The 24726-nt window shown below is 42.4% G+C and overlaps 1 protein-coding gene across 3 annotated transcripts in view; it reads left to right on the forward strand.

The window, feature by feature from the left end:
* The first annotated feature begins 272 nt into the window (after positions 1 to 272).
* NUP54 (nucleoporin 54) overlaps positions 273 to 24726 on the forward strand; it is a 54407-nt gene continuing 29953 nt past the window's right edge. Inside the window, exons 1-4 of one of the 3 annotated variants that reach the window (XM_077476505.1) lie at positions 273 to 431; positions 2801 to 2899; positions 13311 to 13472; positions 21554 to 21640. In XM_077476505.1, the coding sequence (XP_077332631.1) occupies positions 386 to 431; positions 2801 to 2899; positions 13311 to 13472; positions 21554 to 21640 (394 nt within the window). In that variant the 5' untranslated portion in view covers positions 273 to 385. The remainder of the gene's footprint in view (positions 432 to 2800; positions 2900 to 13310; positions 13473 to 21553; positions 21641 to 24726) is intronic. The other 2 variants (XM_077476506.1, XM_077476507.1) reach the window with 2 other exon arrangements.

A 24726-nucleotide genomic window follows, 5' to 3' on the forward strand; every position in this document is an offset into this window, starting at 1 on the left:
ACTTCCGTGACATTATCTGACAGTTTCACTGGTCTGCATTGTCGCAAATCCTTTGGAACGCATGGAGCAAGTGTTTGGAACGCATTGCGCATGCGCAGTGCTACATTTCTAGGCGCAACGTCACTTCTGGAGCATTCTACGATGGGGAGCAAAATATGACACTACACCGGTGCACGCTATGACGCACGCTAACATCATCACCAAGGCTCCACCCAAGGGTCACAGCTAGGTGACGTCAGTCGCTTCCAGAAGACGTGTGCGTGCGTACTGCACTAGCGTAACTTTAGTGCGCATGCGTACTGCGGTGAAGTAACTTTCATGCGCACGCGTAGTGGATGCTTTGCGTCCTGATGGTTGTAGCGCGGTTTTGACTATTAGTCCTCTAATGGCGTTCAATTTCGCCTCTGCCGCGGGCACCGCGACCAACCAAGGTAGGCGGGATGGCAAAAGGAGGGTCACTGGACCAATAGCCATTACATTTGTTTTCACTGCAATGTATATATCGGTGTTATCCTTTAGTGTAAACCGTAATAATGTATCCTGACGGCCAGACTAATCTGAGCTGAGTGTCACGTTATGGGGATTTGTACGAACTGGAGCAGACTGGGACAGCTGAGCACGTTAAAGTGGTTGTAAACCTTTACAACACACTTTGACCTACAGGTAAGCCTAGATTAAGGCTTACCTGTAGGTCCAAGAAATAACTCCTAAACCTACACGATTTAGGAGATATTTGCCGAAAGACAGGCACCGCTGTCTACGGCGTACAGGCGCACTGAGCGCGGCACCCATGCGGATGCGCGGGAGTGACATATATGCGGCTCAGCTGAATGACGGCAGCAGAGCGGCAAGACCCACCGAGAAGATGGATGCGCCAGACTACAGGGGACAGCAGTGACATCGCTGGCTCCTGTGTCAGGTAAGTGACACATAATGGGCTACTATGCAATGCATAGTAGTCCATTATGCTTTACCTTTGCAGGGAATGAAAGATTAAGTAAACTCGTCGGGGTTTACTTCCTCTTTAAATAGCAACTTAAAAGCACCTCCCATTCATTTCAGTGTGACTTTTCACACTGGGGTGCAGGAAAGGTCCTGCAAGAAGCATCTTTGGGGCGGTTTGGGAACACTACCGAAATGCCCTGCCCATTAAAATGGGCTTCCAAAGCGCCGCAACAGAGGCGGTTTTAACGACTTCTTTGGGGTTAAAAGCGCCCTGCTAGCGGCTGAAAAGCACCACTAAAACAAGTGACGCTCTAATGCGGCCACCGCTCTGTGTGAAAGGGGTCTTACTCCCCGTTGCGGGTGTATAAAGGGAAAATACAAATTGGTAGACACCTTGCTTCTCTCTCCCCCCATGGACTAACCAGACTCCCCTCCAGTGTCTTAGCTGATTATGAAAGGATGGAGGAGGTCAGCCACTCTACTTTAACCTTTTTCAGACTCTGTGTCTACATGCGCTCACAGCAATAGATGCTCTTTTTTGCCCTGGATCAGCTTCTTTATGGTGACTATGCCTGTGCAATGGGTGTTAGCATGGCAGCTTGTAGTTATCATCAGGGTGCATGTGACAGGGTAACAACGTAGAAGCACAATTAGGGGACAGTTGTGGTCCTATAAAAAGAAGTGCCTGAACAAGAACATTTATGGTTGGATCACAGGGTATTCTCTTAATTAAAGCTGCAGATTCAAGTGATTGTAAGGGAATTTTTTTTAATTAAAAATGAAATAACAAACGTGCCATACTTGCGTGCTCTGTGCAATGGTTTTGGTTTTGCACAGAGCAGCCCTGGTCCTCTCCTTTTAGGGTTCTCTGCCGGCACTCTGGGCCCTTGCCGAGTGCCCCTATAGCAAACCGCTTGCTGTGGGGGGGCACTCATGCATGCTCGCTCCGAGCCAGCTCTCTGCGTCCATAAGATACAGAGTGCGGCTCAGCCCCACTCCCACATAACTGACTGTGAGTAATAGCAGTGGGAGCCAGTGGCTCCTGCTGCTCCATTTCAGCCAAGCAGGAGGGAGAGACCTGGGAGAGCCTCAGGTCTTGTGCACAGCGCTGGCTCGAGAGCAGACTTGGGTAATATTAGACGGGGCTGAGGTGGGAGCTGCACATGTTTTTTTTTTTTTTTTTAGAATTATAGAATGCATGAAGGTAAAAAAAAACCTTCAGCCTTTACAACCACTTTAAAACATTAAGGCTGGGTTCGCGATGCGGGAACGCCGCAAATCCGCGGCGTGTTCCCGCATCGCATACCTCCCCGGCGGCAGTTCACACTGCCCTATGCGAACTGCTGGGAGTGTCAGTGAAACGTTAATGACACCCCCAGATCAGTTCGCATATCGCAGTGCAATCTGCAAACTCGGACAGGAATTGGATCGCATGGTGTTCACACCCATGCGATCCGATTCTGCTGCGGACAAAAAAAAGGGTCCTGTGCGAGTTTGGGCCATGTGCGATGCGAATTCAGCCATACTATCTGTATGGCTGAACTCCCATCGCACAGATATCGGATGTGATTTGCACTGCAGTGCGGTGCGAATCACATCCGGTTCTCGTAACCGCAGCAGTGTGAACCCAGCCTTATGGTTATATGAGAACTTTGTAATTGTGTTTCGATTGGACTTTATAAAGGGAACAACAACCCCTTCTTGATACTGCTACAGTGTTTGGAGCACTTGAAACGTTTTTAAAAAGTTTTTTTTTTTTTAAACTTTGGAAGCTTGTTTTGGTCAAGCTTTGCTGTACTTATAATACATGTAGCAAAGCTTCAGTCTTTCACTTTTACTGTATTTTGTCTAACAGGCACAACTGGCTTTTCCCTGGGAAATTTTACTCCCAAGACTACAGCATCAGGTTTTGGATTTGGTAACACTACCACAGCAGCACCAACAGGATTTGGCGGTAAGCCTAACCTACCTTGCCTTGGCAACAGAGCTCAAGATAATCACATCTTGTTACAGGATTGTAATTGCATTGTTTTTAAATAACAGCAGGTTGAGACGTTTTGGTGTAAGTGACAAAAAAAACACACCTGCCTGTGGCTAATTCTTTATGAAATGTTTGTCACAATAGACTACAAAGAATAATTAACCTTTTTGTGTCTGTAGCTAATGTTACTTGCTTTGCAGTGTGCATGTGTCAGGTAGTGCATTTACATCTCCAAATCACTTGCTGCTTGTGTCCTAAAAGATTTTCTCAAGTCATCTACCAGGGCATCATCTGAGAGAAGGCTCCTCCCACGTGAAACGTGAATCGTCCACCATTGTAAATAGTCACACATGCCTATTTTTTTGTTCTTTGTATATCCTCTGGACCAACAGGAGCATCACGTTTATTTTTCAAAAACGCTGTTGTGCTTGTTGCAGAAGTCTTGCCTAGCCAGGGTTTTCCAGGGCGGACAATTCCTGACTCACAAAAATTTTTCTTTATAGGTAGAGATTTGACCACCACTGGGAGCTCTGCAAAACATCCCCCCCCAACTGAACTGCTTTTTTCTGAACCATCCCCGGTGCCTACCTTTAGTGGACCCATTCAGTGAGCTCTCCAGATTTTGGGGATTGCTTTGTCTCCTCTAATTTCAGTCATTTCCACTTGCAAGAAGGCATGATGCAGGCTGCTAGCCCCGCAGATGGAACAATACTGGTTGACACTACCTTCCAAATAGTTTCTTCTGTCTTTGGCAACTGTGGGAAAGAGCTACATCACTTCAGGGAGCTGGCTAATGACTTGATACCAGTGGGGAGAGTGGCAAATGGGAAACCCTCAGGAAATTCCAACTAATTATTGAAACTCAAGCCTTCAAAACAAGAAGATAAAATACAAATAGTTTTGCATGTAATTTATACTATAATAAACATAATACAACCAGGTATATGCATAGCAACACTGGACATCAGACGCCTATTTACATAAAAGTCGCCAAACAATATTTATGATAAGGGCTCCACAAGACACTGTACACCTACTATTTGTCTCTGCTTGGTGCCAAGGATATTTATACAGATATTGGCAGAAGAACTTTAAATTTCAAAGACTAAGGGGGATCGGTATAATCCCCCCCCCCCCCTACCCAAACAGCCTCCTGTTCTTTTCCAACTCGGTGTAGAAGACAATCTGAGAACAGCAATTCTACACACCCAAAAATCTGGGGTGGATGGTGAACGAAAAGTCTCATTGAATGCCAACTCAAATAGTCACCTAGTCTATGTAGTGGACGGTAAACAAACCAAAGTCTGTCTTGCAGTGGAGAAAGTACTTAAACTCACGGAAGAAATAACATCGGAGAGGAAGGCTTTTTTTCTTTTTTTCCCTCTGACCTATTTTTAAAGAGGAAAGTCTCAGGGAAATTATGATTTTGAGCCAGGGGGGTTTCGATTTAAATCAACTCTATTTAAAGTGGTTGTAAACCCTTACAAACCACTTTGACCTACAGGTAAGCCTAGATTAAGGCTTACCTGTAGGTCCAAGAAATATCTCCTAAACCTATACGATTTAGGAGATATTTACCTAAAGACAGCCACCGCTGCGCCGTAGACAGCGGCGCGCAGGCGCACTGGGTAAGCTGCAGATTGTGGCGATATGCTGCGAGTGTCGGCTCCCGTGCACATGCGCGGGAGTGACGTCATCGCTCCGGCAAATCACAGCGCCGGAGCAGCGGGACCCACCAAGAAGATGGACGCTTGGAACTACAGGGGACAGCGGTGACTTCGCTGGCTCCTGTGTCGGGTAAGTGACACATAATGGACTACTATGCGATGCATAGTAGTCCATTATGCTTTACCTTTGCAGGGAATCAAAGAGGAAGTAAACCCATTAGGGTTTACTTCCTCTTTAAATCAAAACTGTCATCTCTGTCTCGTGGCAGCTCCTCTGACCCGCTATTGACTCACAGCCCGATTTACTTTAATGGGATGGCTGATGATGTAGCACTAACACAACTAGGTAAGGGACGTGGCGGCAGCAGGTGAGTGGATGCCCGCTAGCAGGCACTGCCATCATGGATCTGAAATAACAGGTGCTCTTCTTGCTGTTAGAATCTTTAATACTTGCAAACAAAATGAAGGTTTCCTATTTAGAATAAGCAGCTGTCAGGTTAGTAAAACAGCGATATCACAACAGATTTCATTCATACAGTTTGTGTGTGAAAAATGTGAAATTACTGTAATTACCAAGCGCAAAATTGTGGGACCGCAGCTAGCACTACAATCAATGTGACAAAATTGTAAGGATAAGTGGATACAAGTGCAGCGGTAGATAACAAAAATATACCTGTATGACGGGTATAAAGTGTTTGCTATAACCAGTAGAAGCTAATGCAATAAACCATGTGAGAGACTGCATTGACAAGTCAACAATAACTCATAAACTGCAATAGCATGTAAACAGTGATTAAGAGTGCAAAAGTGTAAAACAAATATGTGCAAACTGAATTCAAAAAACACAAATGCATATTTGAAATGAAGTCAATAAAGATAAGTTCAATTGAAGACCTGATGTGGTCTGCTGAATAGTCCACACTGTGAACCAAGCTGATAAGAGTGGGATCAAAGGCAAATGGAAGAACCAAGGTTGATGTCAGATCACCTGGGATACTGCGTCCTTCACCTAGGGCAGTGTTTCTCAATTCCAGTCCTCATGGCCCACTAACAGGTCATGTTTTCAGGCTTTCCATTATTTTGCACAGGTGATTTGATCAGTTTCACTGCCTTAGTAATTACCCCAGCTGTTTCATCTGAGGGAAATCCTGAAAACATGACCTGTTAGTGGGCCATGGGGACTGGAATTGAGAAACACTGACCTAGGGTAAGGGATAGCTACACTTACCAGAAACTGTGGACCCACATGCTGATACATACGATCCTATCCAATGGATGGTCAAACATGGGGGTCATAAAAGAAAAAAAACGCTGTTTGCAAAACAATGGGATAAAGGAATATTCCTGAACCTTGTTTAATTATCTTTAGATGGATCTTTATTCCAAAAGAATTTTATTAAAAATCAATTTTTTTTTTCTTTTAAATCATTGATTTTTATCCACCTTCTTTTTTTTTTTTTTCCTAAAGCCTTTAAAAAAAGGAAATTTAAAACAATTCCATATTCCATCAAGAACATAATACAGCCAAAAGCATTTATGGCAACTCTGGACCTCAGACACCTATCCCCAATGGCATGGGAATTCAACAACCATAGAAAACTCAATGTGGATTCCCCCATGAGTCAAAGATTTCATGAGATGGTGGCTGAATGCCGTAACATACAAACAGATATCCGAGGGCACAAACCAATGCAGTTAGGATACCGGATACAAGTGTGTGGGATGGAGTACGCATTTGAAAGACAGGCTAGCACATAGAACAAGATATGGGCCCAGAAATTAGAGAATTTAAGGCAGTGGATCAAGCTCTTAATTCAAGAAACTGATCAAGGGCAGACAGGTGAAGATTCGGTTGTAGAATGCTTACATCAACGGACAATCGTCTCACTTTTTGATGGCCCTGGAGAGCTGAGAGCAGGGCTGTGGATGACTAAGGCAGGGCTCGACAAACCCCGGTCGCCAGGTCGCATTTGCGCCTAGATTTCGTGTCCTGGCGACTGGGGCAACGCTGCTGGGGTATCCTGTCTCCATTTGGACCCCGAACTCCGCCGCGCAATTCCATCGGGCCGCGCCGGCCAGTAATTGAGGCCGCGGCTTTGCGGCCTTCTAAAATCTTGCGGTAGTCTGACGCCATCTTGTGGTGGATGTAGAAATTACACCCTATTCCAATAATGCTAATTCCTAATGGAGTGAAGCTCCCCTGCCTGTTTTTTGCCCAACGGTGAGTGTGGTGGCTGGTAAATGGCTTCTCATTATATATATATATATATATATATATATATATATATATATATATATATATATATATATATATATATATATATATATATATATATATATATATATATATATATATATATATATATATTTAAATTTATTAATTTATATATATATTTTTTTGTAAAAAGTAAAAAAATTATTTTAATTAAGGAAAAAAAAAAATATTATTTGTAATCCTCCCTGCTTGACCCCTTTCACAAGGGCTGTCTGATCAGGTTCACCTGTCAGTTTTTCAGGTGGACCTGATCGAACCCTTAGCAGGGAAATGGCAGTAAATGAGTGGGAATATGTCGGAAATAATAGTCACATTCTTTTGTTAACCACTTCGTGCCCGCGCTATAGACGAAAGATGTCTACAGCGCGGACACCAATTGCCGGGAGGGCGTCCCTAGACATCCTCCTGTTTACTTCCCCTCTGCACGCCGCCATGGGCGAGCATCGAGGAAGTTCTGTGTTGGCCGTGTCCCTTGGATACAGCCAATCACAGATCATGCTAAATGACCAATCACAGCGGCCATTTAGCACTCGAGCGGTGTGTCCAATGAGAGGTGATCTCATATGTGGGGGGCTGGGGGCTATCTTCCCCTCACTCGTCTCCATGTCAGGCCAGGGACAGGTCCAGATCGCCGTCACGGACCTGGCTCCTAACTTTTTTAGCTGGCTCCTAGATTCCAAGCAAATTTGTCAACCCCTGGACTAAGGGACGTACGTTGACCATGGTAGTCAGGGCATCGCAGAGAGGGATAGAGGAAGTGGCAGGATCAGCCAGTGTTTTATTTTTTATTTTATTTTTTTTACTTATTTACAGTTCAGAGGGGAACAGATTACTCCAGCACAAGCACTGTGCTGTTTAATCTGCTTTAAGGGACCAGGCTCTTGTTAACCCAAAAGAGAGACACTTTAAAACAATTCTATTGGGTTCTTTGGGGTCAGGATGCAGGGTGAGCAAAATCCAAGCTTGAGACCCTACTGTACCATCTTCATGGACAAGATAGTCCTAAAAACAGGCCCAGCTTTCATGCCAAGAGTATTCTGTGTTTCACAGGGCACAAGATGTCATTATTCCCCCTCATTCTGTAAAAATATGCCAAACAAGAAACATTCTATAGACTGGACATTAGGAGATGTCCCATAGTCTACTTGAACGGTTAAAGTTTGGAGAAAGACATCGGCAAGGTTTGTCCTCCTTTTTCAGAGCCCAACAAAGGTCACAAAGTCTCCAAAAGCACAAACATACCTCTTAGATGCTGCCTTGGAAACTTGCTTGAGAAATTTTATTTTCTGGGAATCTTCCACAACTACCCAACCTTAAGTTCTGTAATGGCTGTTATTTTTTTATTAGTATTAACATTAGGTAATTTCACTTCTTGCACCTGTTGCTTTTTCTGTACTTTTTGTATGACTGAGGTGTATAGGCATGGGTCACCTTCTTATAATGGTGGATGTGTTTACTGTTTTGAGTGGTAGGAGCCCTTTCTCAGATGTTGCCCTGGAAGAATCCCAGAAAATGAGTTACCAGGTACCTAACTGTTATCTATGACTAAAAACAAAACAAAAAAACACTCTTGAACCTTCTAATAAATGGTACAATGCTGGCAGAAAAGAGTTGGAAATGGAATTGCTTATTTTGGGTTAAGTGAGGTTTATGCTTCCCATTTCGCCTCCCAAGCTTGGATATAGCTCAGAATGCAAGTCAAAGGGATATAATACATCATATGTGATATTTGTTATGCTCGCCCTTCTCCAAGGCAGCTTACTGCGTAGTGTGATGCTGCTAACAAAAGGAGTGCCATAATTCTGGGATGGCATAATTTAAGAATGTACGCATTGTGCTTGTTTGAGGAGGCAAACCCTGGCAAATAAACTTCTAGTTCTTGCTTTGCTAGGCTACTGTAGCCTTCGTGTGCTTGAATACTGGTGCTCGTTCAGACAGGCATGGACACCTGTCCTGCATGCTGAGCCACTGTTTTCTGCCTTTACATCCTCACTGAAACTGCATCTACCTCTATAGGTTGCATTTACTAAAATTGTAGCACACAGAACCAGCTGTGTAGAATAATTAATCGGCTTCTAGGTTTTAGGATCCGTACACACTAGTGCGACTTGCTATGTGACTTTGGACTATTCTGTTGAATTCAATGTCACCTGTTCTAATATTTGTGACTTTGAAAAGATTCCTGCATGACTTTGAAGACACACTAGTGTGAATAGAGCCTTATTGTCAAAGCCTAATTGAACAAGCTGACATTGGGAATTGGTTACCGGTACTCTGTACAGCTGCACCAGATTCTGTGTTCCAGTTTTAGTTGTTCTTCCTTTTTGTGTTAATCTGTGCACCCACTGCTATATGCATGTCAAATTTGTCAAGTAGCTTCTCAGTTTGCCTCCATCTCTATAGGCTGCTTTGTACACAGCTCAAAGGTAGATGCAGACGCAGAAAACAGCAGCTCAGCATGTAGAGCGGGCATTGATGCCTGTCTGAATTAACCTTTTTAGCCCCTGTTCACACCAGTGCAGCTTTGACATTGCGCTTCTTCAACACAATGTCAAAGCTCAGTGCGGTTTGCACTGCCAATTTCATACAACAGATGTCCTATGCATGTCGCAATGAAATCGTCAAAGTAGTTCAGGAAACTTTTTGTCGCTGTGACGTGAGTTCCATTCCAATGAAACTGTTCCATTGCTGACAATGGGGTGCTACTTGTCATACGATTTGGAACTGTCAAATCGCATGACAAATCTCACTGTTGTGAATGGGGACTTAGGCCGGTTCTGCATATAGGCTCCATCTCTACAATGTGAACGTTTGACAATGTGTACTATAGGACAAAATTGTTAGTGTATGTTTTGTTTTTTGTTTTTATACTGTTTACATAACATTTATTTATTTTAGATTAAAATGTATGGATTTTCTTTTATTTGCTGAAATATTTCACAATAATATCTAACAAGATAACCTTAGAAATATAACACACTACTAGCTTCAAAACAATACATACAATATCTCACAAAAGTGAGTACACCCCTCACATTTTTGTAAATATATTATTCTATCTCTTCATGTGACATCACTGAAGAAATTACGCTTTGCTTCAATGTAAAGTAGTGAGTGTACAGCTTGTATAACAGTGTAAATTTCCCGTCTCTTAAAATAAGACGCAGCCAGTGATTCTTAAACCACTGACAACAAAAGTGAGTACACCCCTAAGTGAAAATGTCCACATTGGGCCCAAAGTGGCAATGTTTTTTATGGCCACCATTATTTTCCAACACTGCCTTAACCTTCTTGGGCATGGAGTTCACCAGAGCTTCACAGGTTTCCACTGGAGTCCTCTTCCACTCTTCCACTCCTCCATGCCAACATCATGGAGCTGTTGGATGTTGGAATACTGCCCTGCGGCCCATTCTCCGAAGCAAGGGGTTCATGCTCTGCTTCAGTTTGTCACAGTACTTGTTGGCATTCATGGTTCCCTCAATGAACTGTAGCTCCCCAGTGCCGGCAGCACTCATGCAGCCCCAGACCATGACACTCCCACCTCCATGCTTGACTATAGGCAAGACACGCTTATCTTTGTACTCCTCACCTGGTTGCCTCCACACACGCTTGACACCATCTAAACCAAATAAGGTTATCTTAGTCTCATCAGATCACAGGACATGGTTCCAGTAATTCATGTCCTTTAGTCTGCTTACCTGCAGCAAACGGTTTGTAGGTTTTCTTGTGCATCATCTTTAGAAGAGGCTTCCTTTCGGGGTGACAGCCATGTAGACCAATTTGATGCAGTGTACGAGTTTAGGACGAGTCAACGTAATTGCGTCAACTACGAAAATACTTTGAGGTGCGTGTAAGTTGTCGACGCGTCAAACGTTGTGAGTTGCAGGTCAATACACATCTATCTCTCTATCTCTCTCTCTCTCTCTCTCTCTCGCGCTCATTTTTTGTAAAGTTATCCATAGGATTAATTGGCTAATCCAAAAAAAAAACACTAGATTGTTTTTATTTAATTTTTTTTACTTAATCGTTGTAGTCGCTCACTAATCGAAAAAAAAAATCGCTAGATTAGTCGACAGACAAAATAAATCGTTAATTGCAGCTCTTCAACCTCTGCAGCAATGCTGGCAGCACTACATCGATTTCCCAAAGACAAACCTCTGGATATGACGCTAAGGATGTACACTCAACTTCTTTGGTCGACCATGGCTAGGCTGTTCTGAGTGGAACCTGTCCTGTTAAACTGCTGTATGGTCTTGGCCACTGTACTGCAGCTCAGTTTTAGGGTCTTGGCAATCTTCTTATAGCCTAGGCCAGGGATGGCTAACTTTGGCACCCCAGATGTTTTGGAACTACATTTCCCATGATGCTCAACGATGCAGAGTGCATGAGCATCATGGGGAAATGTAGTTCCAAAACATCTAGGGATGCCAAGGTTTGCCATCTTTATGTAGAGCAACAATTCTCAGATCCTTAGAGTTCTTTGCATTGAGGTGCCATGTTGAACTTCCGGTGACCAATATGAAAGAGCGATATTGCCAAATTGAACACACCTGCTCTCTATTCACACCCAAGACCTTGTAACACTGAGTCACATGACACCAGGTAGGGAAAATGCCTAATTGGGCCCAATTTAGACATTTTCACTTAGGGGCATACTCACTTTTGTTGCCAGCAGTTTAGACATTATTGGCTCTGTGAGCTATTTTGAGGGGACAGCAAATTTACACTGTTATAATGGCTATACGCTCACTAATTTACAGTGCAGTAAAGTGTCATTTCTTCAGTGTTGTCACATGAAAAGATATATTTACAAAAATTTGAGGGGTGTTAGGGGGGCTTTATTTTAGCGTAAGGAAAGTTTGGAAACTCTCTCGTGTTTTTATAGCTTGTCAACCAGACAGAAAATGATGAGCAATCTCAGAACGGCTTCACATTGATCCTCTGCACTTTGGTTGCTGTGCAGTGTACACATGGTTTTTACGTGGCTTCGCTGCACTTTCCCCTCGTAGTTTTGGTGCGCATTCAGAAGGCTAACCTGCATGAAAACAGGTACACTGTGGTCCAAGCTCAGCAAATCAGTGTGAAGCTCTCCTTGCATCTTTATGGAATGTTATCAGCAAAAATCACCCAAACTTGTGGTGAGGGGAGGTCTTCCAACAGGGGCACCCGCTGTTCTGGTGTCAGGTTAGGGGCATTATCAGATTTGTTTCTCATTCTTCCTGTTGCATTTCCAGGCAAGGAAGTGAAGAGAAATTACTCCAATGGATATCATCCAGCAGTGTAATCTTGTGCCAAAATATTTTAAGACTCATAAGACTGACCACACTGATATTTTAGGACAGCTACTTGTCCTTAAGCGGGATCTACTGCTCAGTTTCTCAGTCATAAACAATGTCTATGGAGAATGACAACACACATCATGTCTCAAGCCAATACCAGTGATCGTAAAGAATTGCAGGAACACATCAACGTGTGTGAGTGTATGCTTAAAGTGTTTGTAAACTCTCACATATACTCAGTGAAGTGAACAGTATCGGATGATACACAGAGGTTAAACAAATCCTCCTACATGGTATTTACTTGTTTATCTGCAGTCTTCTCCCCTTTATACCCCTTCAAAAGTGCAGATCCTGTTAATCTTAATTCGTCTGTCAGCAGCACAGAGGTGGTGGAGAACATGCAGTTAGTGTGCGAGAACTTGGAGGAAAGGAACTCAGAACAAAAACTGTTGTGAATAGGCAAGCTCTGTTCTGAGTTCTCCCTCCCGATTACAAATGTTCCCGGAAAACTTCTTAGAAGTGACTCACACTGATAACAGAGGAACGAAGCACCAGAGAGACATGACACTTATGGGGGGAGATTGGTAATCACTGCAGATATATGTGCTTTGCTCAAATTCCATGACTAAGGTTTACAACCACTTTAAGGAAAATTTTGGTATCCGCTCTTCTGAAACGAGTATAGGCCCTAGTTAGCGGTACAGGCACTTATTCCATTAAAAAATTATTTCCGTCTTATTTTTGGGGGGGTCTTACCTCTTTAACCTATATGAGGATATGAAGTGCATTTTAATCCCTACAGCGTGTACCCCCCTTCAGTGAAGACTGAAGGTGTGAAATATTGATACTGTCAGTTGCATCAACATAAACATACCTTTCACCGGCATAAATGTGGCACGTGTGAGAACTTTTTCAATTGTTGAATATATAGTATGGTATATTTAATATGTAATTGCAGTACCTTGGCATACTATGCATGAGTGTTTTCGATCTTTATTAATAAAGCCAACGTGGATATATGATTTTTTTTTTTTTTTTTTTTCCTATACTTTTTATTTTTATTAAACCATCCTGGATATATGCTTTCCTATATTCCTCTCTAAACTTGTTTTTACTTCCTGCCACCTTTTTTTTTTTTTTTCTTCATGCTTCCCACTCATCAGGATTTGGAGGGCTTGAGCCAGCGCCGTCCAACACCACTGGGTTTAACTTTGGTGGTTTCGGACTAGCTGCTAACCCTGCCCTAAACTTTAACATTGGGAACTTCAGTGTTTCCACTGCTCCAGCGCCACCCTTCAATTTTGGTAACACCCTGGCAAGTGCAGGTAGAAAAATAAAGAATGTATGTGATGTTTGTCATGGTCTCCTCTGCAGTGATCCAAGAATCCCAAGTGATATAGCATTTATCTCTACATGATTTTGCATTAACAATTAAGTGAAATATTTGCCTTGATGGGTGTAATTGTGGTATGTCTCTGGGAATCGGCTCTTGGATGTCTTTAAGGGTGTTCTAACAAAATTTCTGATCTATGAAACAAAGCTAAAATTCAGTAGTATTCTTCTACTACAGGTTCAAGCTTCATTCCAATGCATCGATTAGATATTAACTTTGTTTTTTTGTTTTTTACACTATAAATTATTTTGATTCTTGGACCACTGCAGTTCTATATCACACACATTCCACCAATCTGTTGCCATCTCAAGTTTTGTTCAGTTTAGTGGGGTACGTCGTCTTTGTGATCCACCTGTAAAAAATAAAATAAGTAAGTAAAAATATACCGTTGTAATGTTCACGTTTTCTGTCCTATGAACTGTGGTAGCAAGACGTTTTTTTTTTTTTTTTTTTTTTTCTTTTGTAATCCTTGTGATGCGATTTTCTTACTAGATCCCATTTCGTACCCTCGCCCAGCTGATCATTAATAGCTACCACACAGCCCTTTATACATCGGCAGCAAAAAGCTCCCATTCTGCCTCTTCTCCCTCTCATTCCTAAGACCCCTTTCACACTTGTGCGTTTTTCAGTCGCTTTAGCGTTTAAAAAAAAAAAAAAGCGCTTGAAAGAAGCCTCATCTGCAATCCCAATGTGAAAGCCCGAGTGCTTTAAGAGCCCTTTCACAATCTCAGCGCCCAAAAAAATGCTCATAAAGCTCCGCTTAAACTAGCAGCGCTTTATCAGCGTCTTTTCAGCGCTATTGGGGAGCTTTTAACCCCTGCTAATGGCTAAATAAAGGGTTAAAAGCGCCCACAAAGCACTGCTGCCAAAAGCGCTTTTCAGGCGTTTTGCAGGCTCTTCCCATTGATTTCAATGGGAAGGGGCGCTTTAGGAACGGTGTATTCACCACTCCAAAAGCGCTGCAAAGAAGCTGCTTGCAGGACTTTTTTTTACGCCCTGCCAGCGCAACTCCTCAGTGTGAAAGCACTCGGGCTTTTACATTGGGATTGCAGTTGTGGCTTCTTTCAGGCACATTTTTTAAAGCTAAAGCGCCTGAAAAAAACGCCTGAAAAACGCCCCAGTGTGAAAGGTGTCTAGGTGGTCCATGAGCGGGTCATGCTAGCATCCTGTGATCATGGTCAGCCTCTCTGTCCTTTGCCTGCCTTCCTTTGCTCAGTGTCCTATAGACGGCAACCTATACTATCTTCCCTTCATCCTCTGTCATGATCGGCTTCCATTCTGTTTTTCTTTATGGTCCTCTAAAATTCTTTCTTTTCCTTCCCCAATTGTCTAGGATTAAATTCTGCTGTTCTAACTGTTCTATAACTTTGTCCAAAGATGGATGTAAATTTTCCAGTATTTCCGAAGTATATTACACTTTTTTTTTATTTTTTTTTTTTTATTTTTTTCTTACTGTTCTGTTACCCAAAACTAAAGTACCATTTTTTTTTTTTTATGTGTGGGTGGAATGAATCCTCTTTTTCATACTCTAGAACAAGGATACTTTTGAAGTCTGGATTTATAAAGGTTTATAGCACATTGTTCTGTGCAGTTAACTATACCCCATGTTATTTGCAAGCAAAATCAAATTTTACAAACCGCATGGTGAAAGATTGGAAGAACTTAAAGGGGTGCGTTAAGGTGAAAAACGCCTAGCAGTCACTGATAGCAGTTCAGATATTGGCTCCCGCTGCTGTCAGTCAAATCCAATGACCGGGGGGGGGGGGGGGTGGGGGGGCAGGGCTGAGTCCGGCATTTGTGTCTGTGGATGCAAATGCTGGACTCGGGAGAGCGCTTCTCCTAAGGGATTATCTGCTGCTACCAGGGGACCCCAGAAGAGGATGTTTGGGGCCCCTCTGTGCAAAACAAGCTGCACAATGGAGGCAAATATGTTTGGTATTTAAAAATAAATAAATAAATAAACAATCCTTTTTACAATCACTTTAAGAAAATTTTAGAAATAACGGTCTTGCAGGGAACACATTTACTACCCCCTTGATCACCCCTGATAACTCTTTCCCTGCCAGTGTCAACTGATTACTGTAATGTCACTGGTTCCCAAAAAATGCCAGGTTTTTCGATCTCTCCCCACAATGTTGCAGTCCTGCTAAGAATCGCTGAGCGCCGCTATTACTAGTAAAAAAGAATAAAATTGCCATAAATCTATTCCCTGTTTTGTAGACACAATAACTTTTGCACAAACCAATCAATATACGCTTTAGGGATTCTTTTTACAAAAGATATGTAGCAGAATACATATCCGCCTAAACTTATGAATACATTATTTTTTGTTTTTGCAGGGAAATGTTTCATAGCAGAAAAATTTTTTTTTTGTTTTTATAGTGCAAAAAATTATAAACCGCAGAGGTGATCGAATACCACCAAACAAAAGCTCTAATTGTGGGAGGGAAAATAAGGACGTCAATTTTTGTTTGGGTACAGCGTCGCACCACCGCACAATTGTCAGTTAAAGCAACGCAGTGCCGAATCGCAAAAAATGGCCTGGTCAGGAAGTAGGTAAATTCTTTCTGGGGCTGAAGTGGTTAAAGTGGAACTTTAGCCATAACAACTTAATAAAAAATGCACTTAAGATGCATTTTAATACACTTTAGTAAGCAACAATACATTCCACATTAACTCCCCTGGTGGTAACCCCGAGCCAGACTCGGGACCGCATCGCTGAATCCAGGAGGACGTTTACTTACCTTCTCCCTTGGATCCAGCGATGTCCCCTCGCTGTACGAGCTGCTCGTCCTCTGCTCGATTCTTCACGGAGCCGATCTCCATTCCCTGCGAGTGTTGCGACGCACGGGGATGGAGAACGGCAACAAATTCAAAGAGTGAAACACACACATTACATACAGTATAATGTAATCTTACAGATTACATTGCTGTATGTAATAATTTCACATCCCCTTTGTCCCTAGTGGTCTGCCCAGTGCCCTGCATGCAGTTTAACCTCCCTGGTGGTATGATTCAGTCTGGAATAAGGTGCTGAAAGCGGTACAATTATTTTGCATGGAAATCTGGCTTTTATTTTGTAGTCCTGTAATTCTTAGGAATAACGCTCTGAAATCTCTTCAAACCAGAGTCTAGCGGACATCCCGGGTATGATAAAGTTTATAATATAATAAAGAATAATAAAAATTATTCAATAATGTAATCAAATCCAAAAAAAACTGAAAAAGGGACATGTTTTGGTTGCTATGGACAATCTCCAAATTCCAAGCAGTAAAAAACAGTATTTATAATATAAAAGTGCATGCAGGGCACTGCACAAACCACTAGGGACAAAGGGGGTGTGTATTTTTTACTACAGCACTGTAATCTGTAAGATTACAGTGCTGTGTGTGTTTTGTGTGTTTTTACTTTTTTAAATTTGCCGCCGTTCTCCGCTCCCGTGCGCCGTAACGTCGCAGGGAACGGAGCTCGGCGGCATTCGGCACTGTGAATCGAGCGGAGGACGGCTCGATCACACAGCGCGGCGGACATCGCTGGATCCAGGGGACAAGGTAAGTAACGATCCCTGTGTCCTCCCCTGCATCGAGCGGTGCAAACCTGAGTCTGGCTCGCGGTTACCGCTATTGTAATGAAAATCCCAACCCGAGCCAGACTCGGGATTACCGCTAGGGAGGTTAATAATATAAAAACTGCTCTTTATGCCTGGAAACTGGAGATTGTCCATAGAAACCAAAACTGTCCCTTTTTTACATCAAAAATGATTTTAGACCAGCTAGAAAACAGCGATAATAAATTGGAATCACTCGCAGAATTGAGCGATAGCGATTTGTGGGGAGATCCGTCATCAAATACTGAAAAGTAATGACAGTGACAATTCTGCAACTGAGCAAATTTAAGTGTTTTTGATTTGATTACATTATTGAATAATTTTTATTATTGTTAGATTATTTGGTATAATTTGTTATATTATAATTTGATTTCATTTTTTCAAACTTTATCATACCCGGATGTCTGCTAGACTCTTGTTTGGACAGATTTGAGTTATTCCTAAGAATTACAGGACTACAATATAAAACGCCAAATTTTCATGCAAAATAATTGTACCGCTTTTAGCACCTAAAATCAAAAATAATCGTACCGCCAGGGAGGTTAATGATTATGCTACCCAATTAGTGTGTGCTGTAAATTGTCTCCAGCCCCAGTAGTAAATCAAAGTGGAACTAAACCTAACAATTTACTGGTTTTGAAAAGCAAACAAATTCCTGGAATGCTGGAAATGCGAATTTGTCACATTTAACTACTGGTAATCACATGTGCAGCACCATGGCACTTGGAGTTCAAACAGAAGCAGTTTCCCTGGCTGTAAAGGCTGCCAGCAGATCGGCCTCTACAAACTCAGCAATGTCAAAAAATAGAGAGCAACTGAGCATGTGCAGAGCAGGGTGAGACCGTATATACTGGATTTTAAACAGTATAGGCGCTTATTTTTAAAGCAAAAAGAGGGGGAAAACACTGCGCTCCATATATAAGTGACAAAAAATGGTGATATAACACAAAACAGCAGCTAACATACAAACAAACTAAGTCAAAATAACGAATGATAACAATGTAGCGCTATAATGTCAAAAAAATTAAAAAACCTAGACATCACCTAATTATCTGGTAGTGAAATCAAACTTAAAAGGTCAGCACACATATCACATGTTGTGCAGTCCAGTAAGGAATACAGAAAATGTGCTTCAGTGAACTAACAATATGAGCATAAAGTCCAACTATGACAAAATAATGTGAAACGTGAGTCCAGATATTCCGTTGGTATGAACTATGTATAGCCTTCTGTTCACAGCCAGAAAATATTATAGAAAACAGTGGATACCCTTACAGAAAAGGGTGGACACAAACTACTGTATAGTAAATGTGTCATGCAGGCTTGTGTGTCACACACCATTCGTATAGGTGTCCAGGGTTTTCAACTCTCTCTCGAAGGTTCCGATCAGCTAGGAGCTCAGAGCGAGTACACCATAAGCATTGCCCCAGTAGAAGGCTTATTAGTCGAAACGCGTCGGTTTAGCGTTTCCTGCTCCCCATATTGCTCTTTTTATCGTTCATTTTTATTGGATCACGAGATTCTTTTTGGATATTTGTAATTTTTTTTTTTTTTTATGTCATTTGGAATTTTTTTGCAAATAAAACCTTTTAATGGTGGAATTTCACTATGAGAGGCATTGTGTCCTTACTTGTTTATGGTGAACCCGCTCTGAGCTCCTAGCTGACCGGAACCTTCGAGAGAGTTGAAAACCCTGGAGATCTGAGGTGTAACGATCCTGAAGTGGGCAGCAACTATTCGGATGGTGATCCATGACCTGATGTATACGAATGGTGTGTGACGCACATAAGCCTGCATGACACATTTACTATACAGTAGTTTGTGTCCACCATTTTCGGTAAGGGTATCCACTGTTTTCTATAATAATATTTTCTGGCTGTGAACGGAAGGCTATACATAGTTCATACCAACGGAATATCTGGACTCACGTTTCACATTATTTTGTCATAGTTGGACTTTTTTATGCTCATATTGTTAGTTCACTGAAGCACATTTTCTGTATTCCTTACTGGACTGCACAACATGTGATATGTGTGCTGACCTTTTAAGTTTGATTTCACTACCAGATCATTTGGTGATTTATGTCTAGGTTTTTTACATTTTTTGACGTTGTAGCGCTACATTGTTTGTTACTTATTTTTAAAGTATTACGTAGTTATACCTGCTAAAAGGGCCAGCCTGAAGTGATCTAGCAGGACTTAAATTTTTGGCCAAAGTTGCACTTTAGGAATTGGTATTCTGCAATATGATATTGTTTTGGGTTTAAATAGCTTTAATAGTTTTCTAAAGGTCATGTCAGTTGGTGAAACATCCCTCCTGCATAGTGCTTGCCATTGTACAGAGTATTTTGGTTGTTAGGACAGAAAGGTTTGACATATATCATCGAGCTGCTCGATTCTGGGCAAAATGAGAACCGTAGGTTTTTATTTTTATTTTTTTTATATTCATGTGTATTTTTTTCCCAAAAAATTGCGTTTTGAAAGAACAATGCGCAAATGCCGTGTGACATAAAATATTGCAACAACCTCCATTTTATTCTCTAGGAGATGCACACATATATTCTCTGTTCTAAGTAGTAATCTAGCAAAAAATACTGATTTTAATTTGTAAGCAACAAGTGTCAGAAAACAGTTTAGGCCCCTTTCACACTACCGTGATTTTGATGTGTAAACTTGTGTCAGCTCTCATCAAAGTCTAACCAAAGGGACTACTTTGAAGTTGGTGTGACTTGAAGTTGCGCAGATATGATTGGAAATCATTTGGAAATCATGGGGTGCGACTTTGCAGATGCAGGACAAGTCGCACAAGTGTTAAAGGGGCCTTAGTCTTTTATTTCTTTAAGCCAAAGAACTAAATTGTTAGTGTTTCTCTTTAATCATTGCCTAGGCTGTGTGTGTGTGTGTGTGTGTGTGTGTGTTTTTTTTTTTTTTTAACCTGTCAGAGAACTTTGCTAAATCGGGAAAACGCTGAGTTAAGATTGAGAGGGGGGGGGGGGATAGAAACGCGATCTTGATTCTTTTAACGATTAATCGCGCAGCTCTATCACTCTGTTTAAGCATGTTCCATGATCAGTTTTTAAAGTGTGATGCTCTTAACTTATTTGTTTGCATGTCAATAAATGTGTATATTTGTCCTCTCTCTGGGTAGGTCATCCTGGACATTGCATGTTTCTTTGTCTTAAGCTGGACACGCATGCAACAGCCAAATTGTACAGCCTACCAGGTTTAGATGGAATTGAAGAGAAAACTACATATTTAGGCTCACTTACAGTCCAATGTTTTCAGAAACTTTGGTTTTGTGATATCCTTTAGGCTTTATACATTTCTGGAAGTGGTTCTGAAACTATTGTGCCTTCTTAGAGCTGCCATGTTCCATAATCGCTTGTGTATGCAGATGTTCCACAGGTGTCTGCCAGGTATTTTGGAAATAGCAGAGATCTGTAGCTCACCTCTGCGCGCTCACTGGTGTTTCCTGTGCACACAGCCGCATGCCACTGGTATCTTGCAGATACTTGCCCTATGAGTGCATGCACAATAATGCTGTCGGGCCTCTGCCGGTTCCCAAAAACCTACTAAAGTGGTGTCATGTCTGTGTGTGCATGAAATCTGTTTTTATGCACCCATCGGCAAAACCCTACCTCATAATATGTGTGACGTTGGCATCCCAGGAGGCTGCAGGGGGAGGTCACTTCATTCTGACCTAGTTGAGAAAGCGGGAAGTTCTGGGCAACTAGATGTCCAGCCAAACATGTCACCCCAGTTGGGCATTATTGTAAAGGTCAGCAATTCTCTTAAAATTATAAAACCCAAGTGTCCTCTTGTGGTGGTTTTCCCTAAAAAAAAAAAAAAAAAAAAAAAAAAAAAAACTATATTGATATCTGAAATCAGAGCCTATTAGCTTTTCTTGGGAACATCCTTTTTTTTTTTTTTTTAATATATATTTTCTGAGAGCATGCATGTATTGCATATATTTTAAGTTATTTGAATGTATGTGGTTTACTTGAGTAGAGAAAATGGTAGGGAAAGATTAGTACCAGTCTGTCAGGTTAGACTGGGAACGGGCCTAAATGAGATCTCCTAGGAAAGTATTTCTTTGGGGGGGAAGGTTTTCCTGTCGTGTGTGTGTGTGTTTATCAGATATTTTGATGCTATATACACAAAAACATTAGTGTATGCATAGCTTGAATTTGGCAAGGCTAAAAATGTGTGCATGATACATTCTTATGTCAGTATTGTATTGCATCTTGTTACATCTGTATACTTTTCCTGACACCTTTTATATCCTAATTGCTCCTTGTTTGGCTTTGTGCATTTTCAGTGTTTTTTGTTGAGACCTTATTTATTTGTTTTAAAACAATTGATAAATCTACGTTCTGTCATACTTAATAATTCCCTCTTCTTGTTCAGGTGGTTTTGGTGGTTTTGGAACCACATCTACTACTGCTTCTGGCACCGGTTTTAGTTTCTCAGCCCCTACTAACACTGGCACAACAGGTAAGCACATAGAGATTCATTGTAACCTACCGCCAGTCAGAGTGGATGCTCAGAATAAAAAGTTCCTCTGCAAAGTGGAAAAATTTGGTGTCCAGACAAGGATTAAAAAAATCAATCAGCTGCCTCACACTAACATGTACTTGCAGAAATGCCATTTTTCTGTTGCCTACATTTTGCTTTAAAAAAAAAAAAAATGTTTTAATAGGACATTTGCCTTACCAGGGGTCCAGCACTGTCCTCACTCGAGCCTGTTCTTTGCTAGGCTTTGGGTCCCTAGCATCTTAACTAAGGGAAACTGCCCGTGAAGCCTTTTGACTTCATAGCAGGATTCCCACTGGCCTTGTGCCAGCCATGCTGCACTTTGTAAATGGTCCTGTGAATGAGTTTGAAGTTCTGCTTTAAAACGTCAACAGTAGAATGCTCCATAAGGTGCAGAGTGTCGTCTAGTTTAACTAGAGGTGCACCAAATGGATATTTTGGTATTGAAAATGTGGGGGGGAGAAATATATATATATATATATATATATATATATATATATATATATATATATATATATATATATATATATATATATATATATATATAAATTTTGAACGTAATATGATTTGAAATGAATTTGTCGGCAATTGACACCTTTTTAGTGCAAGAAAAATGCATCTCTTTAAATTATTTTTATGTCTTCACACTGGTCTGTTGTGCTTTCGTTGCGGTGTTGAGAATCTTGCTTGCTGCATTTTTGGTCAGTTAAAAATAAAAAGGCACCTTCCCATTGAAATACTTTGAAAACTAAGCAAGAATGCATCAGTAATGCACCTAAGTTTGTTTTTTGATATGTTTTTTGAGTCTCGTGATGCCATAAGCACAGTAAGGCTGGGTTCACACTGTTTGCACAGTGGCTCGCAGCAGGCGGTCTGGTGCTTCCCTGTTCATTGCAGGGATCAAATCGGGTCCTAATTTTTGCCTGAATTCGGACCTGAAATTGAGCCAAAGACGCACAGGACCCTTCTGTAGTGCGCTCCGCAGCCGCCCGGAGTTGTGTGAACTGGTTCCATTGAGATCTGGTCACGCTCTGCTGTCATGCGACTACTCTTGGTAAAACCAGCACCAGCCACTAAGGTGAGAGGAACCCTGGGGTGCGTATTCCCTTTCCCTTTTTCCTAATAGCTCCACGGATGTAGACCACTCTGGTGGTCAAGGGGTTGGGAGGTGGTACTGCAACCTTGGTTGTGTTTGATCGTAGGGACACTCCTGGTAAAACTCTGCTTAGGAGTAGGGCCTTGCCTTTGGTTTTAAGTGAGCTGGAGGAACTGCAATGCCCGGCATTCCCTTTGTCCAGTAAGCCTGAGGAACTGCAATCCCCAGTATGCCCCTTTTTTCAGTGGAGTTCATAACCCCCCCCTCCCCCAAGCTCAGCAGAGTATTGCACCTGCCCGCCGGTCTTATTCTCCTCTAATGGAGGGGCATGGGGGGGGGCACTTGTGACAAGCTGAGGAGCCAGTTAACGCTTCTTCAGGCTCCCAGGTGGAGTCCTAGGGAGAGCGGTTGGGTGCTGAGCCCGCTGGACCCTCTCGCTACAAGCTTTCCCTTGAGGGGTTGGAGGATCTCTTGGGAAACACCCGTACCACCTTGGGAATCCAGGAGAAGAAGCTGCTATCGCTCCATGGTTAGATGTATCTGGGCCTGGGGGAACAGAAGAAGTTGTTCCTGGCTCAGGAAGGTCTGGTGGAAGCCATCAAAGATTGGCAAGATCTGGGGAGGAAACACTTCCTTTCAAGGGCCCTGAAGCCTAGGTTTTCTTTTCACTGAGGACTTCAGTCGGTAGGGTACCCAGACAGGACACAGCCTTCTATCAGGTTTCCAGGCATACAGACCTTTACCTGGGAGAGTTCCCATGGACAAGAGAATGGATTTGCTCGTGAATGACACCTGGGACTCTACCTTGGGACACACATAGGGGCAGGGACGGGACAGACAATCTTGTCCTTTCCCATGTTCTTGTGAGGGGTGGCATATAGTGTGGATGCCTTGACTGAAGCAATGCATATGTCTGCCCTATCCTCAACCTTAGTCATCTCGGCTAAAGCTTTGCAGGAGGACAGTGCGTCCAAGGCCAAACTCTGTGGGATTCTCATGGAGAGCTTGTTTTGGTTGGGTCCTGGTCTGGAACCCGTTTAGATCAGATGGCTGATAGGTGAGAGTCCTTTTTCCATCTGGTGTAGTACAGGGAAGGAAGCAAGGAATAAGTCTCGCCCTCAGAATTCAGGGTCCCAAAGGCTGACTTTCCAAAGAGGTCTTTGGATCAGAAAGGCGGGGCAAATGGGGGGGGGGGGTTCGTCCTCCCAAACGGTCCGAAGGAAGATTGGGGGCCTTCCTCCCATAGCGGGTAGTGGTCTCCTCCAATCATGTCTTCTGGGGATAGTAAGGAAGGGTCACCGGCTTGAATTTGCAAGCACACCCCCGGCCATTTATCACCAGTTTGCCAAGCTGCATGATAATGCGTCAGCCTTACTACCCTCCCTGAAAAATCCTAAACATTGTATCAACAGTGACTTGGTGACTGGCACTCCGGACTAGCAGGACTCAAACCATAGGTTCAGTCTCGGATAGGGTATTTCCTGCTTGGGTATTGAATAGTAAACAGCACAGTATCCTGAAAATAGGCAAGGGCCTAGTTACTAATGCCACATCAGTATGTTTAAAAAAAAAAAAAAAAAGGGGTGTTCCTGGTCCTGGAAGCTTGGGTGAAAGCCGTCAAAGGATGGCAAGACCCGGTGAGGAAATCCTTCTTTTCAAGGGGAGGTAGAGGAGCCAGTTAGCGCTTCTTCATGCTCCCTGGTGGAGTCAGAGGGGTTGGATGGGGAGTGCTTTAAGCCCTCTTACTACAAGCCTTCCCTGGAGAAGGTGGATGATCTCTTGGAGCCATCCGTGCCACCCTGGGTATCCCAGGAGTAAAAGCTGTTATCACTCCATGACCAGAGGGATAAAGGTGGCAGAACAGTGGCTAATGACTTAGAATTTCTGCCCACCAGCACTGAGTTTCTGGGTTCGCACCCCAAACATGCAACTTCATATACAGAAGGTCTGT

This window comes from Lithobates pipiens, unplaced genomic scaffold, assembly GCF_037356315.1.
Source record: "Lithobates pipiens isolate NorthernLeopardFrog02 unplaced genomic scaffold, aLitPip1_a1.2 Scaffold_13, whole genome shotgun sequence".
NCBI classification, from domain to species: Eukaryota; Metazoa; Chordata; class Amphibia; order Anura; family Ranidae; genus Lithobates; species Lithobates pipiens.